The 22032-nt window shown below is 37.2% G+C and overlaps 6 protein-coding genes, 1 long non-coding RNA gene, 1 other non-coding gene and 1 pseudogene across 14 annotated transcripts; 5 read left to right on the forward strand and 4 right to left on the reverse strand.

Moving 5' to 3' along the window:
* Nucleotides 1–69: 69 nt before the first annotated feature.
* On the forward strand, nt 70–2117 carry LOC104740594 (protein WHAT'S THIS FACTOR 1 homolog, chloroplastic-like). The gene is made up of 2 exons (XM_010461250.2): nt 70–248; nt 513–2117. Exon 2 carries the CDS (start codon nt 540–542, stop codon nt 2016–2018), a length of 1479 nt encoding a protein of 492 aa, XP_010459552.2. The 5' UTR covers nt 70–248; nt 513–539; the 3' UTR covers nt 2019–2117.
* Nucleotides 2118–4473: 2356 nt separating this feature from the next.
* On the forward strand, nt 4474–5133 carry LOC104740684 (uncharacterized). Its single transcript, XR_760211.3, has 2 exons — nt 4474–4572; nt 4717–5133. It is a non-coding gene; the product is annotated as an uncharacterized LOC104740684 (long non-coding RNA).
* Nucleotides 4482–4584, forward strand: LOC147949324 (U6 spliceosomal RNA). The gene has a single exon (XR_015586408.1). It is a non-coding gene; the product is annotated as a U6 spliceosomal RNA (small nuclear RNA).
* Nucleotides 5049–6634, reverse strand: LOC104740674 (uncharacterized). The gene is made up of 5 exons (XM_010461354.3): nt 6445–6634; nt 6113–6217; nt 5657–5912; nt 5458–5535; nt 5049–5325 (listed from the first exon to the last, which is right to left on the reverse strand). The coding sequence occupies exons 1-5, from the start codon at nt 6481–6483 to the stop codon at nt 5198–5200; spliced, it is 606 nt and encodes a 201-aa protein (XP_010459656.1). The 5' UTR covers nt 6484–6634; the 3' UTR covers nt 5049–5197.
* Nucleotides 6635–6729: 95 nt separating this feature from the next.
* On the forward strand, nt 6730–7976 carry LOC104740664 (uncharacterized; annotated as a pseudogene). Its single transcript, XR_015571740.1, has 2 exons — nt 6730–7109; nt 7302–7976. The product of XR_015571740.1 is annotated as an uncharacterized LOC104740664 (transcript).
* A 295-nt stretch (nt 7977–8271) lies between these two features.
* Nucleotides 8272–8869, reverse strand: LOC147949325 (glutaredoxin-C1-like). The gene is made up of 2 exons (XM_087473757.1): nt 8557–8869; nt 8272–8442 (listed from the first exon to the last, which is right to left on the reverse strand). The coding sequence occupies exons 1-2, from the start codon at nt 8729–8731 to the stop codon at nt 8357–8359; spliced, it is 261 nt and encodes an 86-aa protein (XP_087329883.1). The 5' UTR covers nt 8732–8869; the 3' UTR covers nt 8272–8356.
* A 533-nt stretch (nt 8870–9402) lies between these two features.
* Nucleotides 9403–13824, reverse strand: LOC104740623 (uncharacterized). Of its 6 annotated transcripts, none has more exons than XR_015571750.1 (19): nt 13684–13824; nt 13343–13452; nt 13160–13218; nt 12893–13020; nt 12762–12810; nt 12584–12645; nt 12367–12497; nt 11949–12089; nt 11723–11855; nt 11479–11579; nt 11194–11313; nt 10997–11116; nt 10804–10889; nt 10666–10716; nt 10502–10571; nt 10185–10396; nt 9960–10035; nt 9654–9785; nt 9403–9580 (listed from the first exon to the last, which is right to left on the reverse strand). XR_015571750.1 is itself a non-coding variant. In XM_087473762.1 (10 exons), the coding sequence occupies exons 4-9, from the start codon at nt 12902–12904 to the stop codon at nt 11804–11806; spliced, it is 447 nt and encodes a 148-aa protein (XP_087329888.1). In that variant the 5' UTR covers nt 12905–13020; nt 13160–13218; nt 13343–13452; nt 13684–13824; the 3' UTR covers nt 11523–11584; nt 11764–11803. The 6 variants fall into 6 exon arrangements, 2 of the variants coding, with proteins under 2 accessions (XP_087329888.1, XP_087329892.1); XR_015571748.1 differs by having other exon boundaries at nt 10502–10568; nt 11479–11584; XR_015571745.1 differs by having other exon boundaries at nt 10502–10568; nt 11460–11584.
* Nucleotides 13825–16503: 2679 nt separating this feature from the next.
* LOC104740724 (glutaredoxin-C1) lies at nt 16504–18196 on the reverse strand. Its single transcript, XM_010461409.3, has 4 exons — nt 17757–18196; nt 17126–17214; nt 16877–16975; nt 16504–16786 (listed from the first exon to the last, which is right to left on the reverse strand). The coding sequence occupies exons 1-4, from the start codon at nt 17858–17860 to the stop codon at nt 16701–16703; spliced, it is 378 nt and encodes a 125-aa protein (XP_010459711.1). The 5' UTR covers nt 17861–18196; the 3' UTR covers nt 16504–16700.
* LOC104740733 (uncharacterized) lies at nt 18167–20450 on the forward strand. The gene is made up of 5 exons (XM_010461420.3): nt 18167–18685; nt 19083–19152; nt 19244–19642; nt 19739–20073; nt 20162–20450. Exons 1-5 carry the CDS (start codon nt 18602–18604, stop codon nt 20372–20374), a joined length of 1101 nt encoding a protein of 366 aa, XP_010459722.1. The 5' UTR covers nt 18167–18601; the 3' UTR covers nt 20375–20450.
* Nucleotides 20451–22032: the final 1582 nt, after the last annotated feature.

A 22032-nucleotide genomic window follows, 5' to 3' on the forward strand; every position in this document is an offset into this window, starting at 1 on the left:
ACCACTTATGGTAAACATTTGTAGCCTCTCTCTGTTTCATAAGATTGTATCAGCTTCACTTAATCACTTGTGTTTATTTTTGCAAATTTAATATGTACGGGGTCAATCTTTAACAAAAAGTAAAGATGAGGACCTCTATTGCAAAATGTTGACGCATTGTTTCAGATGCTAAAATCTTTTTTTTTTTTTTTTTTTTAATTCATAAATTGTTCATCTTTATTGTTCTCCAGCCTCCAATTTACACAAAGGTAGAGAAGTTTTCAAACCCATGAATCTCTCTGTACTTCTCTCTGTCTATGTGTGTTTGTTATTATGTCGTTTATGCAATTGGCAAGTTTATCCCATGAGATCTATCATCTTCTATTAGTTGCACACCATGTGTTTGTATAAATGCCTAAGAGAAACTGCTTGCTTCAGAGTTTCCTACTTTTCTATTAGCTTTTTGGTTTTGTGGATGACAATTAGATAGTTTTGTATTAAAATTTTGATCCTTTCTTTGTTTTTCTTTTTAGGATCATGACTTTCTGAGAGATCGGTAGATGATGGCACTTACTCAACTGGTTCCTTCTACTTCAGACAAGCTTTTCTTCTTCTCCAGCTTCATCCACCCTTCAACCCCTCTGGAGATTCGAAGATGTAGCTTAAGTACTCGTTCCAAGAAACTCGGAAGTCTGTCTTTAAACATCTCATGTGCAGCTCACAAGATTGTTAGGAGTCCATCTTTAGACAGACATGTAGTGAAGCAGAACAGAGTTCGGTTTGTGCAGAAGTTGAAAACTTTACTTCTCTCCAAACCAAAGCATTACATACCAATTCAGATCCTCTACAAGTGCAGATCTTACCTCGGCATCGAGAACCCTCGCGCAATTATCTCCATGATCCGTAGGTATCCCACAATCTTCCAGCTTTTTACTACACCTACGCCACATTTGCCTATGAATGCCACTAAGCCATTATCTCAACTCTGTGCCCGTATGACATCGGCTGCATCATCCCTTGCAATGCAAGAATTGAATCTCAAGTCTGAGATTTCTGATAAATTGGCTACTAAGCTCCAGAAACTGCTAATGTTGTCATCTCACCGCAGGTTGCTTTTGTCTAAACTTGTTCACATTGGACCAGATTTTGGCTTCCCTCCTAATTTCAGGTCAAGGCTCTGCAATGACTATCCGGACAAGTTCAAGACTGTGGAAACATCCTACGGAAGAGCACTTGAGCTTGTCTCGTGGGATCCAGAGTTGGCGAACCAAATGCCATGTCCTGAAGTTGATAGGGGTTTGATTGTTGATCGTCCTTTGAAGTTCAAGCGTTTGAATCTTCGTAAAGGTTTAAACTTGAAGAGGCGGCACCAAGATTTCTTGATAAGATTCAGAGAATCACCTGATGTGTGTCCTTACAAAATGGCATCTGAGTGTTTGGCAAACGAGTCAGTTGAGGCCGAGAAGCGAGCGTGCGCAGTTGTAAGAGAGGTGTTGGGGTTAACGGTTGAGAAAAGAACGCTGATAGACCATTTGACACATTTCAGGAAGGAGTTTTCTTTACCAAACAAGTTAAGAGCGTTGATAGTGAGGCATCCAGAGCTGTTCTATGTGAGTATAAAAGGCACGAGAGACTCTGTGTTTCTAGTCGAAGCATACAACGACAATGGTGATCTTCTAGAGAAAGATGATACATTAGTGATCAGAGAACGTTTGGTAGATCTTATTCAAGAAGGTAAGAGAAATAGACGTGAACGGAGAAGAAAAGGCGCTATACTTGGTGATAAAAACACAGAAGACTATATCAATGATAATGATAGAGATGAATCTAGTAGTGATTTGGATGATGATGAATATGAAGATGTGTTTGAGAATTTGTTTGATTCAGAAGATTCAGGTGTGGAATATCATTTCGACGAAGAAGATGATGGTGAGGCGTGGGTTAATAATGGTGAAAGTGTAGAGTATTGGAGTAGAAAGCTTTCTTCTTCTTCTGGTAGTAACAGTGATGAAGCAAAGAGTGGTGTAGAATCATGGTGAGAGTAGGAAATACACATCGATGTTCTGATATTGACATATAAAATTGTACTCAATCTCATATAAAACTGACACTTATAATTGAAACAATTTTTTTTAAAACTTGTCCTTACAAAATTGTAAAATTATTTTGTTTCTATTTTTTTTTTCATATTTTCCAATAAGAAATTTCTATTTATTTCTTCACTTTAATAGAAATAAATCACATAATATGATTATTAAATTATTTTACAATTTCATTCTAAAATTGCAATTTATAGAGAAATAGCTGAATACATATTTCGTTTAAATATGTAGCGTATAGTTTAATATATAGAATTTATAAATATTTATAGAGAAATAGCTGAATACGTATTTCGTTTAAATAGAGAACTAAATGTATATTTAAAATTATAATTTGATTAGCTTGAATTTCCTACCATATATTTATATTTATAGTAACGTTGAATTTTTCTATTTTTTTAAATCAGTTCTTTATTCACAATGAAATTATCTTTATGAATTTTCTCATATATATATATATATATATATATATGAGAAAATTCATATTTTAAATAGGAATGTTAAACTATTTTCTCATATATTTCATTAGCTTACATATTCTATCAAATATTTTGTAATTCTCGGATTGATAATCATATCCCTATTTTAAGACACTAAATTTTAATTAACTGCAATTATTTATTTGTGTTTATGTTAACATTTTTGTCACTTCCATAATATTTATAGCATTGCAATGAATGATTAATGACAATTTAAAAAAACTAAATAATAAAAGATATTAATATTTAGTTATTGCATTTTTGTAACTCTTATATAATTTATGTAACTACTAGGACAATGAAATATGAATTGATATTAAGATTAGTGCAACAACTACTATCCAATTAAATAATAGATTCATGATATGATCATAACTACAATTTTCCCAATAAATAGCAAGATACACATCTCACTAGCTTTCATATCTCAAATCTCATAATTTTGTATATAAATTCTAAAATTTTCAGTATTAAACTAAACATTGTCGTAGCTTATTTTAATATACATATATGTAGCATGTGCTATTATGTTAATAAAACTTCACTATGATATATATATATGGAGGATATAATATGATATATATGTGTATGATATTTTTGTTTTAAAATATGATGAAATATTTAATTTTTCTATCATCTAAATTGTCTTCATTCTTAATTTTTTTTGGGATATTAGTATTGCATATATATTAATACTATACTATGAACATCATGATGGATAGTTTTATTTCAGTTTTACTTGTCATCTTAAGAGATGTAGCGTATTTCCATTTTGTTTTAAAATTTGTATTTATTTTAAGAGAAATAATTAACATGAAGTTATTATGTAATTATTTTTCAATTTTTAATATTATTACAAGCATGTATCATTTATCAGTATATACTTAATTAACATATATAATATATAGTTTATATTAATTTACTAAAACCAAGTTGTTGTGAATTGTAAATATATATATATATATATGTTAGGTTTTGGTCTCACTTATATTGGTACAATTGAATCATTTCCTATATGATTTTAATGTATGACTTCATCAATCATCTCAAAAGAGCGTTTTTAATTTTCGATTAATCATCTCGGATCATATTTATCTTTATAACTAAATCTAAATAATATGTTAGTTTTCTTGAGTTTTTGGACAGTGGAAAGACTATTAAGGGAACTAAGAAAGCTATAAAACAATAATTGAAGGAAAAATTTTAAACTTTTTGTACAAGTTTGGAAAGATATGTATTTAAAAGAATATTTTTATAATATAAACTATTAAATAATCAATTTATTTAATAACTTATTAAACTCTTTTAAAAATATATAATTATATTTTGTTATATTAATTTCAAACTCACGCAATGCATGGGACATTAACTTGTTACACAATAAGATAATATTTTTGTTGTTATTTTAGTGTCATTGGCTTTATATATACAAGATCGAAAAGTGAATTAAGCGTTCTTATTTCACAACTGTAGTTGGTCGAGTTTCTTAGTACCTTCACCAATGTGTATATTTTGCTAACGACATCATTTGCTTTCTCCATGAGCTTCGGTTATAAACTAAACTGTCAAAATCAATATGGGTTTCACTTTAGATTTTAGCCAATGTTAACATTGTCTAAGTTAACACTGTCTCTCCTAGTCTTATATGGTAAGAAATGTAATTCAAGTGGCAAATAAATTAGTTAATTACCAAACCATTTGAATCTCGATTTGTTTCTACGGAGATCATCATATTTGAAATTGTTCCACAAATTGAGAGATCATATAAATTCAATATTTGAATGGGCTTACGAAGAATAAAAAGGGAGAAAGCCTTTTAACTAAATAGGCCCATTAAGGTTGTTAACAGTTTCCAAAAATCCCACATCGCTCGGGTAAAAAGAAGAAGCTGTGTTTATATATTGATAGAGTAGAGTAAATGATTGTCCCTTCGGGGACATCCGATAAAATTGGAACGATACAGAGAAGATTAGCATGGCCCCTGCGCAAGGATGACACGCACAAATCGAGAAATGGTCCAAATTTTTTTTTCCAAAAATTTTCCAGAACGATCTCTTCTTCCTTCATCTATTTTTCGAACGTTACTGGTGGTATAAGAGGGGATCTGCAATGAACTTGTTATAACAACCTAAGACAATTTTGTCGGTTCGTTGTTGCAGAGTTCAGATGGTCGGAGAGATTCTCTGTTTCTCCAGATTACGGCGATACCAATTCGTTTTGTTAACCAGATTCCGGGTACGAAATGTATTGAGCGTGATTCCGGTTAGGTTATCGGTTTAGTAAACCAACGGGTCCGATCTTTGTCATTACCTTTTAGTTTTACTATGGTTGGTCAGAGGGTTTCTGGATAAGTAATGCCGTGTGTGTTTGTAAGAGAATCTAGACTTTTTGACTATCCATGAAAGTACAAAAGCTATCATTTTGTTGAAGAAGATGATGATGAGAAGGCAATGGGGTTAGTGGTGAAAGTGTAAGAATCATGTTACAAGAGTAGAACAAACCATCAACGTTTTGATATTTTGTATAACTCTAAAATTGTTGCAATTACACTAAGAACATAGTCTTTCTCTTCGGTATCTTATATTCTTATTGGCTTCAGAGAAGCAAATTTAGCATACAAAACTGTGAGCGTTCCATTTCTTATTTTCTCAACTGTTGTTCCAGTCTCTCAATGGCTGCGCCAACACCACTCGTGACCTCGCCGTGGTGGCTTGTGTCCTCGTTATTGCCTTCGTTTGCTTTCTGCATAAGCTTCACTTGTAACCACCCTGTAGAATCAATGTTGTTTTCACTTTTAGTTCTAGCCAACTTTCCAATACATACTCCTGGATGCTTCTCTATCATTCTCTAATATGGTACTAACTTGTAAGACATATTTATGCAAGAGGCAAAGTGATTACCAAGAGGGAAGCAGACTGTGGCTCCAAGAACTGAACCAAGCAACACATTCCGCGCACGCCAAGCAAGAGACCCCGGCACTGCCATATTTGATTAGAGATAAACGATACGTTAGAGACACAAAAAGTTAGCATCTTCTTAAATCTAATAAGCCACAACTCCAAAAAAAGAGGATGCAAAGAGTGTGGGATGTATCAGTACTAATTAGTCCAAATACTGCAGCAGTAGCAGAACCAGCTCCAACGACATTGAAAACATCATGGACTCCTCGCGTCTCAGCTAAAAAGTTTTGTAGACTGAAGAAAGACGCAGTGAACATCCCAAGACGCATCCCGCCAATGAGAGAACCACGAGTTACTCGGATGAATCTTTTCTCCATAGCATCTCGCATCAACCTGTGTTGTTCACGCTTATCCTGTGTACTACCCATCTTCAACATCACTTCTGCATCTTTACTCTGTTTCAAACCACAAGCACCGATATTATAGCATGGGAGATAAAATTCAGCTAAAAAGCCTTAACCTTTTGATATCTTATGAGCTCAGTTCAGTTACTAATACTAGTATACACAAAGATAGTGGAATCTCAGATCGTCTAAACCTATCTAGTGCCTGAAAAGTAACCAACTTTAATCTGAAAAATGGAATGCAGACATACCACAGAAGCAGAAGCTTCTTTGCTGCCTCCATAAAGCAATCCTGCAAAGACCCCAACAACAGTTGCTGTTCCCCAGTTTGGATTCCCAGCTAATCTTGAAGAATTCTGTTTCATATAACACAACAAGTTAACCTATGAACCACTTTAAAAACCGTAACTTTCCATAATGACAATCAGAACAACAAATTCAAAATCCGGGATTTTGTCAATGCGTAAAATCGAAAATAAATGCAATTTCAAGTAAGTGATCCCAATTCGTATGATCCTAATCAATGCATTGATAAAACCCTAAACCCGTAGTAAGAGAGAGAGAGAGAGCAAAAGAATCTCACGCCTGGGATGGGTTCTTCAGATTTTTCTACCGCTTCCATTGATCTAACGGTGTCGAGTCGCCACAGTAAACGAGAAAGATGAAGTTCGAATCTCCCCCTCCGCCGTAATCGTTTTCTCGATCAGTCCTTCTAAAGGTAGAAGACGACCAGAACGTTTTCATTAATCTTCGGCGATCAAATTTTAACCGATAATTTTTTTCTAAACCGACCAAATCTCTCTTAACCGGTCGATTAGACCAATTCTTTGTTTTTTGTTTTAACTCCCAAACGACGTCGTTACCTACTTCCTTGCGCCTTGTTCTTCTCTGTTTTGTTTTAGCCGCCGGGAAAAAAAGAGTTGGCCATGGACGCAGCACATTGCTATCTCGAAGGAAACGCCGACGCTGTAGAGTTCTGTCCTCACGAGCCTTACTCAAACTTGCTTGCAGCTTCTACTTACACACTCCAAGAAGGAGATTCTCCCTCTCGATCTGGGTCTGTGTATCTATTTGACGTCGGAGATGGGGAAGATGTTGGTTTGAATCTTCTTCAGAAGATTGACACCGCCGGAGTTTTCGATATCCGGTGGAGTCGTGACAACGATGGCGGCGGAAACGTGTCGCTTGCTCAAGCTGATGCTGATGGATGCTTGAGAGTTTACAAGATTGATGACGCTGAAGTTAAAGGTAATGTTTTTAAAATCTTGTAAGCTCATTAGAGTAGATGAACATGGTAACTTAGGTCAAAACTTCTTCTTTTGATGCTGCTGATGAGTATTGAGTAGTCTATTGAAACAAGATTGAAGCTTTTAATGTGCATTTAAGTTCTGTTTTGTTAGCTTGTTTGTGATATGAGTAAAGTTTTATCCTTTGAAACAGGTTACTCTCTGAGAGAAGTCGCTGGTGAAAAGATAAGCTCATCAATGTGTCTTTGTTTGGATTGGAATCAATCATCAACATCAATCGTAGTTGGTTTATCAGATGGCTCTGCTTCAGTTGTTTCATTCACTGATTCTAATCTAGAAACAGTCCAAGAATGGAAAGGGCATGACTTTGAGGTTTGGACGGCCACATTTGATCTCAACAATGCTAATTTGGTCTATACTGGATCAGATGATTGCAAGTTCAGCTGTTGGGATATCAGAGATAATCCAGCGGACAATCGTGTTTTTCAGAATTCCAAAGTTCATACAATGGGTGTTTGCTGTATTTCTCCAAGTCCAAGTGATCCTTACTCTATATTCACTGGAAGCTATGATGAAATGCTTAGAGTGTGGGACACGAGGTCTGTTACTAGACCTGTGAACGAAACATCGTTGTCTCTAGGTGGAGGAGTGTGGAGAATCAAGCATCATCCATCTCTGAGCGGTGTTGTGTTGGCTGCTTGTATGCACAACGGTTTTGCTGTAGCGAAGGTTAGTGATGGGAAAGGTGAAGTGTTGGAGAGTTATAACAAGCATGATTCTCTTGCTTATGGAGCAGATTGGTGTAGAGGGAAAGATCAGAAGCAAAGCGTTGTGGCAACTTGTTCGTTCTATGATCGGCTTCTTCGGTTATGGATGCCAGAAAACTGCATTTGAGCTCTGAAGTTTGAATATTAACATTGCTATTGTATGATTGTTGTTGCCTAGATTGTCGAATTTCAAATTACTATGTTTTCAAGTCATGATTGGATTTGGTTAAATCAGCACATAGTCCTTAATTTACGTAGTTGAATACAGAAGCAAAATTTTTGCTATAACAACTCCGGTCCAGTGGTTCAGCAAAGGAGAGTAGAACAGTGTTAACTCAAATCTTTTTTCCATTAATCTAGCCAAACCTTGGGATGTTTTGTGTAAACAGAGTTAACAAAGAGAAAGGATATTTCTTTTATTTGGGTTAAGTGACAATACATTTCCATGATCTAATAACATACACTGGTTTGAGCGGTTACATCAAAGCTTGGAAGGGATATTGGAAAGAGCACCAGCTTCAGTAAGGAGAGGCACAAGCTTGCCTTGCTTGTAAGTCTCCATCACTTCTGCAAAAAACAGAGCAACCACAAAATGACCAGTGTAATTTTTCAGGTTTGATTTTCGACCATAGTCTAAATTAAGGTGCAGAGACAGAGAGGTTGTTCAAAATTTTATCTTACTATCGCTTCCACCGATATGTTTTCCTTTGATGAAGACGCTTGGAACAGTACTCTGGCCAGTCCACTCTGACAAAGCTGATTGGATCTTACTTCCATCGCCTGCTTTTGATGTTATTGTATAAAACAGAGTTAAACAAGGACAAGGATCCTTCTTTAATTTGATTACATCACACATACGTTTCTCATGATTTAAAACATGACATTCGGAGCAACATATCCATGCTCCGACAGAGAGGTTGTCTAAAATGTTTTCTACTATCGCTTCCACCGATATGTTTTCCACTGATATGGAGAAAATTAGATAAGAAAATTCGGAGCTAAAGCTGAGTAGACATGTAGTCAGTGCAAATCGATTAGGGAAAGTGAACATAAAGCTATTTGGCAGAGTAGCAAAAGTGAGGAGGAGTCACATGATGTATGGCTGTAATGGAAAAGTTTACATACCTTGTTTTGCATTTCCTCCCGGATGGTCTCCAACCGTGGCTTCATCAGTTGCATATGATCATAGAATAGACTACTGAAGGATGCAGCATACGGCAGAAAAAAGAGGGAACCAAGTATAAATGCCACAAAATATAAGTTTAAGTTCATAGACTTATCCTTTTACCTGAGTATGTAAACACACAAGCAAGACAAAAAATGTAATGGTTGAAGAACTTACAGCTTCTGTTGCCATTCATAGAATTCGTACAGCCATTCGATCAGGATAAAAAGGGTTCAAGATCCTCCATTCGCTCTCCACATCTTACCAGTTTAATCGGTTTCTCCGATACCTATTGACACCCAATCAAACGTTAATAAAGTAACTTTCTATGACATAACTGATCAAAGAAGAAGAACACAAACCTCCTTGACACTCAAAGCAGCAGCACCACCTCTTGAATCACCATAAAGCGGGACGAGAAAGTCAACAAGTTTTATTATGATAGGAAAGAAAAACACACACGATTTTGCTCTGTCCAGTCATGCTAGACTCATCAAGGGCAAGGGAATGGCCAGATATTAGCACTCGATGCGCAAGAACCTAAACATAAATTTTAATTTCGATTAGACACATGGACGACAACATAATGAAAAGAAGAGAACAGATCACCTACCTGATTTCCAATGTTGAGAGGTATGACATCACCAACCACATGTCATAGATTGAAATATCCACTGACTACAAGGAAGTGTAGCTTAGATACTTCTCCTCCACCCATCAATTTGACTTGCTCATCATGTACAATCTGCAACATATCCATGATAAGCCACACGTTAGTACTATTGAAAAGGGATCTGTATGAGAACATGAACATGATTTTAGTATCTTCATATGTAGAACAAACAAACTGAGAAATAATAACTCAACAAGAAGAAATGGATAGAGAATTAACCAAGCCCCAAGCACAGCCATATGATACCTCTCGGGAGATTTGAAACGGTTATGGAGACCAGATGCATGGGGGCACTGGGAGAAGCTGTCCACAAATATAAAGGCTGCAACATAGAACAGAGGAAAAATAAAAGTTAGAACTGAGACGGATACAAATATTGAAAGCACAAAGAACGGTTTTGGTAGGCAAGAGAATCCTAATTTAAGCTCAAGGGTAAAAACATATAGAAAGAGAGGAAAATAAAAAGCAAACCTTGGCCTTTGAGTTTGACTTTGGTATGCAAGCAGCGTCCTCAAGTCCACCAGTCAACTGAACAAACATATTGGCTCTTCACTTGGCTCCTTCTGTAATGTATCTTCCATAGCCAACAGTCTTCGATTTTACCCAGCCTAGTTAATGCAGGTCTGAGCAAGGAAGTGTAGCTTTCCTCCACCTATCAATTTGACTAGCTCATCAGGTACGATCTGCAACAAATCCATGATAAGCCACACGTTACTACTATTGAAACCATTATGCTAATGAAAAAATATGTGGAAGGACAAATGAGATGAAACAGAAACCAAAAATACCTTCACCAACTGCTGATCTGGTCTGACTTCACGAATGACTCTCATCCAAGGGCTAGATCACTAACACCTTCTAACAACAGGGAGACTCACTCGTTAGCAAAACTGCCAAGAGAATCCTAAATTGAGCTCAAGGGAACAAAAAAAAACAGATAAAAAAATCGAACCTTGGCCTTTTTGCTCTGGAAGCAGACTCCTTAACTCAGAGAAGCTGTATACTAAAGAAAACGCCAAATGTATGAATAAAACTAGATATATAGAGAAAGAGAGAGTAGAATAGAGCTAAATGCAACAGAAATTCAAACCTGCACACCGGTAAGTGGAACGTCACCCCTTGAAATAGCATCTACAACATTAACTATGAGGGCAGTGACGTGACATTGACTGTGAGCTGAAACAAAGCACATAACAGAGTTGTCAAACACAAATCTATGATTTCAAAACAAAGCACAAAACAGAGTTGTCACCAAATACAAACATATAGAAAGAATGTGTTACCTTACGTAAGGCGAGCATATGAGCAGCCTTTCTCGAGATATTTCCATACAAAGGGTATCTGTATAAAACATGACAACATACGAAAGGTTCTCTCCAATCAGAGGATCCACTTTACCTGCACTATAAACATAACACCGGAAAGTAAAAAAAAAAAGCTCAGAGACCAAACACAACAGAAACTTTGGTAAGAAGCTTACCATACAATCTGAGAAGTAAAGAGAGACACACACAGACCAAAGCTTCGTAGTACTTGAGCAGGATGAGCACCAGATAGCTTGTCGGCATCTAGGGTAGCAAAAGGTAAGGAATGGTTCAATCTGCAAAGAGAAACCAAAACACAGGAAAGTAAGAAGCTATATTCAATGTGAAGAAGGGCTCGTCGTCTTTGTATTACTTCAAACAGATGGAACCAATACAATTAGGAAGATACTATATTCAATGTGAAGAATAATTAATACCGTACCTTGCTGTCCACTACGTACCTGAGAATTGCTGTTTTCACCCACTTTAATATTGAAAGGGTTCCCTCCATTGAGAGGATCCAAAAGCGTGTTATGATTGAGAGGATCCAATCCAATTTTCCCTGCACTAAAAACATACCAAAGGAAAGTTAAAAAGCTCAGAGACCAAACAAAAGAGAAACTTTAGTAACAAGCTTAAACATAACAAAGGAAAGTAAAAAAGCTCAGAGACCAAACACAAGAGCAACTTTAGTAACAAGCTTACCAAATTATAAAATTCAAAGTCTGAGAAGTAAAGACACACACAAGACCAGAGAGCTCTGTAGCCATAGCAGTTAGGATATCTTCACCAATCACCAATCCAAAAGCGTGTTAGATCCAAATCCACTTTCCCTGCACTATAAACATAACACACATGAAAGTAAAAATAAGCTCAGAGACCAAACACAAGAGCAACTATAGTGATAATAAGCTTACGGTAAGCTGCTTACCAAATTACAAAATTCAAAGTCTGACAAGTAAAGACACACACACACCAGAGAGCTCTGTAGTGCTTCAGGAGGAGCAGGATGAGCACCAGAGAGCTGGCTCGTCGGCATCTAGGGTAGCAAAAGGTAATTGGATGGTTCAATCTGCAAAAAGAAAACCAAACACACACAAAAAATTAAGTCAATATGGTTGGATTCTGATAAGATACATAACAAAAAAAAAAGAGTGTACAAGGGTGGATAATAATAACACAGAACATAAAAGGGAACCAGTTTTATGCTATTACTGTACGGCGAAGTAGTTCATCTTAGTATTGGTTCTGAATCTACTTCGTCGCTTCAAAAGAAAAAGAATAAAACCAATCATCAGAGATCAAAAAAAAGAAAAAAAGAAGAAGAAGCAAAAATTGGGAAGACAAACCGTGGGGGGAGGAGAAGAGAGAGAGAGAGAGACGAGTTGAATTGGTGGGTGAGGATTGAGGAAGCAAAAACAGAGTAGCAGACACCCAATGGAATCTCCAGCGGTAAACTAAATGGTTTAACAATCGTTACCTGCATCAAACACAAATCTATGATTTCAAAACAAAGCACAAAACAGAGTTGTCATCAAATACAAACATATAGGAAGAATGTGTTACCTTGGAGGTAAGGCGAGCATATGAGCTGTCTTGGTCGAGATATATCTCCATACAAGAGGTACCTGTAAGAACAAAAACATAGACCATAACTTTAGTTTCTTCGAATATAGAACAAAACTGCGAAAATAATAAACAAAATAAGAAGAAACCATTGGAGATTTGAAAGGGTTATGGAGACCAAATGCATCGGGGCCGTGGGAGAAGAAGCTGTCCACCAATATAAATGGCTGCAACATAGAACAGAGAAGTGAGAATTGAGAGTAATACAACTTCGCAGTAGCAATAAAGGTTTTGATAGGCTAGTAGTACCTGAGAGTTCATGTTTCACCCACTTGAGCAACTTTAACATTGAAGGGGTTCTCTCCAATCAGAGGATCCAAAAGCGTGTTATGATTGGAAGATCCAACCAAATCCACTTTCCCGGCTGCACTATAAACCTAACACACAGGAAAGTAAAAAAAAAAAGCTCAGAAACCAACTACAAGAGAAACTTTAGTAATAGTAAGCTTACCAAATTACAAAATTTAAAGTCTGACAAGTAAAGACACACACCAGACCAGAGAGCTACTGTCGTACCTCAGGAGGAGCAGGATGAGCACCAGAGAGCTATAGCTCGTCGGCATCTAGGGTTCAATCTGCAAAAACAAAACAAAACACAGAAAAAATTATGTCAAGGTGATACGGTGGATAAAGAAAAAAAGAGAGTATAAGGTGGATAACATATGAAAACAAAACATAAAAGAGAGTAACAAGAGGAACCAGTTTGTTTGATGTTGTTATTGTAAGGCATCTCAGTGTTGGTTCTGAATCTTCTTCGTCAGTTCTTCAAACCCTAGCATAGCGACCATGGTCTGAATCTACTTTCGTCGCTTCACAAGAAAAAAAACAATCAACAGAAATTAAAAACGAAGAAAACGGAACAAGAAGCAAAAATTGGGAAGACAAACCGTGGGGGAGAAGAGAGAGATCGAGACGAGTTGAATATAAGAGAGAGATAAATATATTAGGGACTAATGTTGTAATTAGGGATTGTATAACCCTACTCCTACTCACTATATATATTGTAACACCAACACATGTATAACATAAGCTTTCCTTACATGGTATCAGAGCAGTAAAATCCTAGACCTAAAAATTTTTTTCGCCGCTTCTCTTCTTTCTTTCTTCCTCCTTCGATCTTGTCTACCATGGCTGCTTCTCCTTCTGATGTTATCAACCCTGCTTCTGCTTCTCAGCTTCACAATATCAACATGTCGAATGTTACTAAACTCACCGCTTCCAACTTTTTGATGTGGAACCGTCAGGTTCGTGCCTTACTTGCGGGTTACGGTCTTGCGGGGTATCCTGACGGCACCACGGCTGCACCGGAAGCTACTGTGCGACAGGGTGAGACCATGATCACTAATCCAGAGTATATTCTTTGGGAACGGCAAGATCAACTTATTGTTGCTAGCCTTGTCGGTGCGATCTCGATTGAGATCCAACCCATGCTCTCCAAGGCTTCCACGACGGCGGAGATCTGGAGCCTTCTCTCCTCAACGTACGCTAAGCCGACGTGGGGACATATCAAACAGCTTCGAGAACAAATCAAACAGTGGCGGAAGGGTTCTCGGAGTGTTGATGAGTACATTCAGGGCTTGGTCGCTCGTTTCGATCAACTTGCAACTCTTGGTAAGCCCTATGAACACGAAGAACAGATTGAATATCTGCTTGGTGGTCTCTCGGAGGATTATAAGCCTCTTATTGAACAGATTGAAGGACGGGATACTCCTCCTTCCATGCCTGCTCTTCATGAGAAACTCATTAATTATGAGCTGAAACTTCAAGCACAAGTTTCTGCCTCATCCGTGGTTCCTGTCACGGCCAATGCGGCGTTTTACAAGTCTTCTGGTAACAATAACTCCTCACGTTCGAATCGCTCTGCTTCGCGTGGCTCTCAACAGCAGTCTGCTCGTGGCTCCAATGGCAAAGGCTATCAGGGTCGCTGCTTTCCTTACATTGAATTGGTGGGTGAGGATTGAGGAAGCAAGAACAGAGTAGCAGACACGCAATCTCTCCTACACGTCTCGACTCGATGATGGTTTTGCAATCTTCTCCGAAAGAAAAAAAAACCCTAAAAACAATAATCAGGCAGAGACAAGAAGAAGAAGATCGGATGGAAAAAGAGAGAGAAGAGAGAGTACCAAACAAGGAGAAGAAGAAGAAGAAGAAGAAGGGCTCGTCGTCTTCGCTAATTCCTCGATTGAAAAAAATCTCCACCGTTGGATAAGACAAGACCTAACAACAAAATCAGATGTTAGAAATTTTGGAAATCCGTTAAATTCTGAGAAGAAGGAGAAAAGCAGAGAGTAGGGAAGCCTACTTACTTAACTTGGATAGAACGTATATCTCTACTACAAACAATCAGATCATCCCTTCGGCTTCATCGATTCATCATCGTCTCGAGACTCGAGAAAAACCACCGGCGGCGACAGAGCGGCTTCGCTCTTCGCAGAGAGAAACCAAAATAAAAAAATAAAAATAGACGAAAGATATGATTTTTGTGTTTCCGATGAGTGATGATGTAAAGACTATTTATAAGATTTTGTAGGGTTTACTCACTCCTAACAATAAAATAAATAGGATTGCCTTTTTCCTTTTTTATTTTATTTTGCATATTTCTTTTTTTTTTTTTTTTTGCAACTGTACTATCAGATCACAAGATTCACAACGGTAAGATTATAATAAATGATCACAAGATTCACAACGGTAAGATTACAATTATTACGGTAAGATCTCTTGCTTAGATCCACTTCCATCTTACGATCGACGAGCTCTCGCACCTTCTCTTCTCCTCTCTAAACCGCTCCCATATACAACATGTTCAAATTTATTTGATGTTTTGTTACTTAAACAAGATAATTAAAGGAGCCTATGTTATTCAAATTGTTTCTATAAAAAACAATCTTACCCTATCGTTCCATAAAATAATATCAAGGAACACATATGATTTCACTAGACACTAGTATATTAGCTGGCACCTCCAGCTTCTTCTTTTTATAGCTCTCAGAGTAGTTTCCTCTGGCCGGCTAGCAAAAATAGTAGTATATGCACCCTTCTGGATCACCTCTTCTTGCTGCTGTTCTTCTTTCTTCCCTTGACTTGGCTCTCCAAAGCCTTCAGCCTCTTACTAACAGGACTCAACGATGTTGTTGGAGATGCCCTCTGGTTTACTGGCGAAGGTGGCAGTGTCTGCTTCTGCGAATGGACCTGCGTCATGGCTTTCATTTTCTTCAGAGCTGCAAAAAGGTCAAATGATTGTTGTTGACCTGGAGGAGTTGGAGGCAGTTTATGTATGCGAAACATCTTCTTCACTTGAGGTCGCTTAATTACTTTCATTATCAATCACCACCACATAAAACATTCCTTGTTATTGTTTCAAACCAAGAATATGCTGCAATTAGTTACGAATCTTGATTATTACACACTCACTCACCAAGTCCATACATGAGGGAGAACATGTTGGATGTTATCGCAGAGACATTAGAAAATCCATATCACAAAGTCTTTGGGGTTTGCTATTACCGGTAATAATAATAATAACATGTGGAAAACTCATTGTCATGGGCACCGTGAGGAGAGCAAACCCCCGGAAAACATTTTTTATTGTGCCAGCCGTCGGATTCCCTTCCATGACTTCTTGGCATTACACTGGTAAGTATCAAGCTGTTGTTTACATTTTGAATCAAGCTCCAAGAACGGTTGTATCAAGCTGTTGTTTACATTTTTTGTTTCTGGTTGAATCGAGTCAAATTGCTTCGAGATTGGATTTTTAGTTAAATCAGCACATTTGTACGAAGTCAACTTCAGAAGTAAAAGTCTTGCTATAATAATAACACAAAGTAATGTCCAGTGGTCTAGAACTAGAAACTCGTAACAGCTTTTTACTCGAATCAATTTTCCCATTAACCAAACACCAGCAACGTGAAGCGCACACTTTTGATGTTATTGTATAAAACAGAGTTAAACAAGGACAAGGATCCTTCTTTATTTGATTACATCACACATACATTTCTCATTCTTCTTCACATACTTTTATCTTTGAAGTCCTAAGTAAGACGCTGGTTTCGAGTTTCCATCAAAGCTGGGAAGAGTTATTGGCTATAGCACCAGCTTCAGTAAGTAAAGACACAAGCTTGCCTTGCTTGTTACTCTCCATCACTTCTGCAAAACCCAAAATGAACAGTTACTTTAGATATTTTGACTTGAAAACTCAATCAAGGTGTAGATAGCTTTTTTCTAGTTTTCTCTTACTATCGCATCCACCGATATGTTTTTCTTTGATGAAGACGTTTGGAACTGTGCTCTGTCCAGTCCACTCTGTCAAAGCTGATTGGATCTCACCTCCATCACCTGTTAAGAGTATGATACCACAAACCACAGTATTAGAGATTCTCTCAGCACGTCTAAATGAAACAGTGCTTCTCTAGAGATCATATTTTAACCTTAGAGAATATCATTACTACAGGTATTGAGGTTGACAGGGTGGGTTTGGTTTCTTACTCATCTCATCGAGCTCAAATACTTTAAAACTTGCTCCTAGCTGTGTCAGTAACTGTTTCACCCTCTGGCAATAACCACAGTAAGTCTTGCTGCGATAGAGAACATATGGATCAAAACTAAGACTCAAAAAAGCTGAAAGAGTGGGAGCAAACGGAAAAATCTGAAACCCCTTTAGTAGCATGCACGGATCCATTCTATTCATAGAAGCTCAACCATTAACAGCACTTAACTTTGCCACCTTAGTAAAAACCAGTGAGATTTCAACAATTAGTCAACTAGTGATGATCCCTAGCTTCCTAAAGTTGAGAATTGGATCCAGTACTGTTCTCTTTTACAATTGCCTAGCTTCTTTATGGAGATAATTGCCAAGTAGTAAGATGTTCTATGTTTGCTGAAGAAAAGCCAGTTCAATTCTATGACCTGATTTTGCAGAAGAATCTCCAGAAACATGGTAAAAGACTCGAGCTTTCGATAAAACTAAACCTCAAAATATGAAGACATCCTAAGAAGGTGGACAATAGCATCTCCAACAATACCCAAATTATCAATGGTTACGGATCACAACAACACATACACAATCATTGAGAAAACTTAGGAAAAACAAAAAAGAAAGTCCGAGTACTAAAAAGACCTGAAGACAACGACAGGGTACGAGGAGACGATCTCTTTGGCTTTGTTCATGGTGACCTCCATCTCTTCCTTGCTCAATCGGTTTGCACTGAACATAGAACCCATTCCTTCTCTTTGCGAAAGACTATATCTTTTTCAAGGATCCACCAGAAATCGGACACAGCGACAACAGATGTCTTCAGCTCGTGTTTCGTGCCAATCTTTGGCTAAACCAAGGAATTGAAGAAACGAATCGAATTCGGAAATTGTCGTTTACTTTTTTAAAAAGAATCGTGACGGCGAGGAGAAGAATATGGGATTCAGTCAAATCACAAATCGACCGGTTCCATCCGGTTATTCATAACTTGATTTATCCGGTTTAGTTCGGATTTTAAAGAGGCTGACTTCAGAATCAAACTCGGACCGGATTCTGACCGGGTCTAAAGTTTAAAGAAATTGAATTGACCTGTGAAGTAGTAGAGGAGAGAACGAACAAAAGACAAAACTTTTTGGATTTTAGAACACAAGAGAGAAGAGAAACCTAGACAGGTCTGTGTAAGATGGAGATTTGTTCAAATGAAATAATACATACATCCAACAATCCCTGAGCTAAGCCCAAGCCATTGCTCTCCTCACTTTCCCCAAATAGCCTTTCTCTTTAATTTCTCGGAAAGTTTTCAAATTTTTGTTTCTCTGCTTCTCTTTCCGTAGCGGAGAAAAGATTTGATTTTTATTCGAAAGTTTTTGTCTTTGGGGTTTATCTATATCATGGGGTTTTGCCCGTTTATGTGATAAATAGAATAGATCAAACCCTTGTTGCTCCGCTAGGGTTTAAGTGGCATCAACTGTGTATTGCTTTCACCGGTCATGGCTGCTAAACTGGTGTCCTCCTCGGCTTCTTCTGTGATTCCATCCTTTTTCTCACCGTTTCAACCTCGCAATTCCTTTCAGGTAACACACTTTTGTAATCAATCTTTCTATGCTGCATCTGTGTTTCTTGCTCCCAGTGTATTGTCTGGATAGATGTTTCTTGTACTGTTCGTTTAGATAATGTGGTTTGAGAGAGTGAGAACCAATTTTGTTATTCAAAATTCATGTGATCTATAGCTAGGAACACTTTGTTTGTGACATTGAACTATCAGTGAGTTTGAAGTGAAGTTAAAGAGCAATTCTAACTTAAAAGTTGATTCTGACAATGCAATCTCTGTTCTCTCTAGATCATGTCAACTTCATCTGATCAAATATGCTTATTAGTTTATGATGGAATGAAATCAAGTGTTTGTTTCATTTATTGTGCTTCTTGTTGTTATGTGGATATGTGCTGACTTTCACCTTTTCAAAACTTCAGTTTCGTTCATCAAGGCATCAACCTGCTCATCTTCATTATTACCATCCTCTGCACCTTAAACGTGATAAAAGTAAGCTCCTTTTGGTTTTATACCGCTTTCAGGTATGAGTTATATGACTTTTGAGTAAGATTTCTGATCGTGTTTCATTCATTATGAGCAGTTAGTTCTCTTCACATTTCCTTCAGAGAACAAAAACCAAGAAAAATCTCCCAAAAGAGAGCTTATTTGCCTCTTGCTACTGCAGAAGACCAGTTCCAATACACTGACCAACCACCCAACGATCCAGAAACAGTAGGTCACCAAACTGGTCCTGAAGCTGCGCCTCAAGACAGTAGTTCCTCTATCCAATACAATGGAGACGGCAAACCGGGTTTCATTTCGTTTTATAATCAACGGAATAAAACCGAGAATAATATCATTGTCCCTCTTGAAACGAAAAGTAAATGGGGAAGCCTTCTCTGGCTCATTGGTCCTGCTGTCTTAGTTTCATCTTTCATTTTACCTCCGGTTTACTTAAGAAGAATAGTCTCAGCAGTTTTTGAAGACTCTTTGCTAACAGGTTAATTCTTGCTTCTCCCTTTTTCGATTTACTTCTGACCTTCTCCTCCAATATTGCAGAGACAAAGTCATTGAATTTTTCTTATTCTATATGCAGACTTCCTCATACTGTTCTTCACTGAGGCTCTCTTCTACTGTGGAGTTGCTGCTTTTCTTATGATAATAGACCGTTCAAGAAAATCATCCGGATTTATTCCTCAGAACCGAACCAATCCTTCTCAGCTAGGACAAAGAATCTCCTCTGTAGCAACATTAGTGCTTAGTCTTATGATTCCAATGGTGACAATGGGATTCGTCTGGCCATGGACTGGACCTGCAGCATCTGCTACTCTTGCACCGTACCTTGTTGGTATCGTTGTTCAATTTGCATTTGAACAGTATGCTAGATACCGCAATTCTCCATCATCTCCTGTCATCCCCATCATCTTTCAGGTATGTAAATCACTCTCTTTAAAACCAAACACTTCCAAAATATCTCACTTTAACACATTTTTTGAAGGAACCTTTATTGATTTTGTAGGTATACAGACTGCATCAGCTGAACAGAGCGGCACAATTAGTAACAGCATTGTCATTTACGGTTAAAGGAGCAGAGTCAACTGTTAATAATCTGGCAATCAAGAAATCGCTGGGTACACTTTTGAATGTGATACAGGTTTTAGGTGTGATTTCAATTTGGTCTATATCAAGTTTCCTCATGTGGTTATCATCACCTTCCCAAAACCAGTCTTGATGTATTAAACAGCTTTCTGCTTTTAAAGTCCAGTTCAAATTTTTACAGAGAAATATATAACACATCTGTTTCAACTTTCAAGTTCTTTAAGTGTAGAGAAACTCACTGTTGAAAGAAAAAAATTATGCTTCAATATGCTTTGAGAGGTGCCAATGTGACTAACACATTTTCTTGGAATCGTAGTAATTTGAAAAGTGTCCAAAACTTTTCTGTTAATGGCAATTAGATTTTCTTCCTGAAAATAGTAATGGTATCTTACTTTTAGGGGAATGTGAATATCTTGTCTGAAAAAAGTCCATAATTGTTTTATTCAAATTGCTTTATTTTTAGGGTTTGGTTGCATAAACTTCATCCGAACATTCAACTTCCCAAAGTCATCCTTTAATCCTCATTGTTCAAGTAATCAAGTCCTCGGCATATTGTTTATACAAATATCAAAGGAAGCGTTAGTCATTTGCGGACTTCAAACTTATCCACGTAGCACAACCGCACTAGACACAATCATCGCTAAACCGTACTAAAGATTTTTTTTTAAAAAAGGTTAAAAACATAGATAGAATAGTAATATATGCCATTAGGTAAAAAATCGATTTCAATATTACTGAAAAGATATTGAAATAACGATCTTTTACACACCGAAGGGTCAATCATGATAAAAGGCACTTTATAAATCAATCTATGCAAAAGATGGCCGCTCTGCCTACGAAAGAGTCATGACATGCGGATGGAAGATTTTTGCACATATCTAGTTCAAAAGACATAAAACTGTATCTACTATTGGAATGGACAAGTATGAATCGACCAAACTAGCAAAAGCTAAGATTTAGAACAGAAAGAACTATAGAACGCACCAACAAAACAAAACTTGTGACAATTTTCTAAGCATAAGATTCAGATCTGTTATCCAACTACTAAAGATATGACAAGTATTAATAAACGCGTAAGAGACAAGTAAAACGTATATAGGAGGCTAAAACATAAAAAGAAAAAGATAGAAAGACATAGGAATCGAATAAGGAGGAGACACAAAGGAGGCTTCTAAAGTTTATGAGAGGATAATATGCAAAAGGAGGTTTGGTTTTTATATAGAAGAAGGCTTGGGAAATTAGGTCAATGGTGTCCTTTTAGTCGGTTGAAATATAAATATAAATGGAAATAGTATAAAAGTGGAAATTTATTTCCTAAGAAATGAAGGAGATCTGTTTTGTCAGCGGGCAGATGGCATCTTCAAAGAGAAATTGGGATATTTTGGGCAGCTGCTGCCCGGTCAATTAAACAATTCAGCAACTTGATGTTCCCGGTTCATTTTGGTTTACTAATCTAATTGTTTTCTTTTCCAATTTCGGTTTTGGTTAGATTCGTTTGATTTGTGTTTCCTTTCAAGTTTTGTAAGCTTGTATAATACAGAGTCGATTTGTAATTGTAAGGTCCCTCCCTCCCTTAGCCTAAAGAGGAGTTTCTCGCAAGTCTTTTCATCAGGTTAAGCTGCATTGGGGCAAAATCTATATACATTCCAAATACGAAAATGCATGGTAAATTTATGGCATGCTAATTTGAAATCAATCTCAAAGCAGGAAGACTAGTCATACTTCCTTTCCAACTTGATAACCATGCGACCACACCTTGTTGGATTAATAATAGGTTTCTTTGGTTCATAC

The sequence above is a fragment of the Camelina sativa genome, chromosome 2 (genome assembly GCF_030686135.1).
Source record: "Camelina sativa cultivar CO46 ecotype springtype chromosome 2, ASM3068613v1".
NCBI classification, from domain to species: Eukaryota; Viridiplantae; Streptophyta; class Magnoliopsida; order Brassicales; family Brassicaceae; genus Camelina; species Camelina sativa.

Coding starts and splice junctions, on each gene's coding strand:
- LOC104740623 (XM_087473762.1), bottom strand. Junction 12,646..12,761: donor CCACGGCCCCGATGCATTTG/GTCTCCATAACC, acceptor TTGTTCTTACAG/GTACCTCTTGTATGGAGATA. Junction 12,498..12,583: donor ATGCTCGCCTTACCTCCAAG/GTAACACATTCT, acceptor TGTTTGATGCAG/GTAACGATTGTTAAACCATT.
- LOC104740674 (XM_010461354.3), bottom strand. CDS start 6,483: ATGGAAGCGGTAGAAAAATCTGAAGAACCCATCCCAGGC. Junction 5,913..6,112: donor AAGAAGCTTCTGCTTCTGTG/GTATGTCTGCAT, acceptor GGTTTGAAACAG/AGTAAAGATGCAGAAGTGAT. Junction 5,326..5,457: donor CACAGTCTGCTTCCCTCTTG/GTAATCACTTTG, acceptor TTGATTCTACAG/GGTGGTTACAAGTGAAGCTT.
- LOC147949325 (XM_087473757.1), bottom strand. CDS start 8,731: ATGTGTGATGTAATCAAATTAAAGAAGGATCCTTGTCCTTGTTTAACT. Junction 8,443..8,556: donor ACATATCGGTGGAAGCGATA/GTAAGATAAAAT, acceptor TGTTTTTTGCAG/AAGTGATGGAGACTTACAAG.
- LOC104740594 (XM_010461250.2), top strand. CDS start 540: ATGATGGCACTTACTCAACTGGTTCCTTCTACTTCAGACAAGCTTTTC.
- LOC104740724 (XM_010461409.3), bottom strand. CDS start 17,860: ATGGGTTCTATGTTCAGTGCAAACCGATTGAGCAAGGAAGAGATGGAG. Junction 17,215..17,756: donor TACCCTGTCGTTGTCTTCAG/GTCTTTTTAGTA, acceptor TCTCTATCGCAG/CAAGACTTACTGTGGTTATT. Junction 16,787..16,876: donor ACATATCGGTGGATGCGATA/GTAAGAGAAAAC, acceptor TGGGTTTTGCAG/AAGTGATGGAGAGTAACAAG.
- LOC104740733 (XM_010461420.3), top strand. CDS start 18,602: ATGGCTGCTAAACTGGTGTCCTCCTCGGCTTCTTCTGTGATTCCATCC. Junction 18,686..19,082: donor AACCTCGCAATTCCTTTCAG/GTAACACACTTT, acceptor TCAAAACTTCAG/TTTCGTTCATCAAGGCATCA. Junction 20,074..20,161: donor TCATCCCCATCATCTTTCAG/GTATGTAAATCA, acceptor TTGATTTTGTAG/GTATACAGACTGCATCAGCT.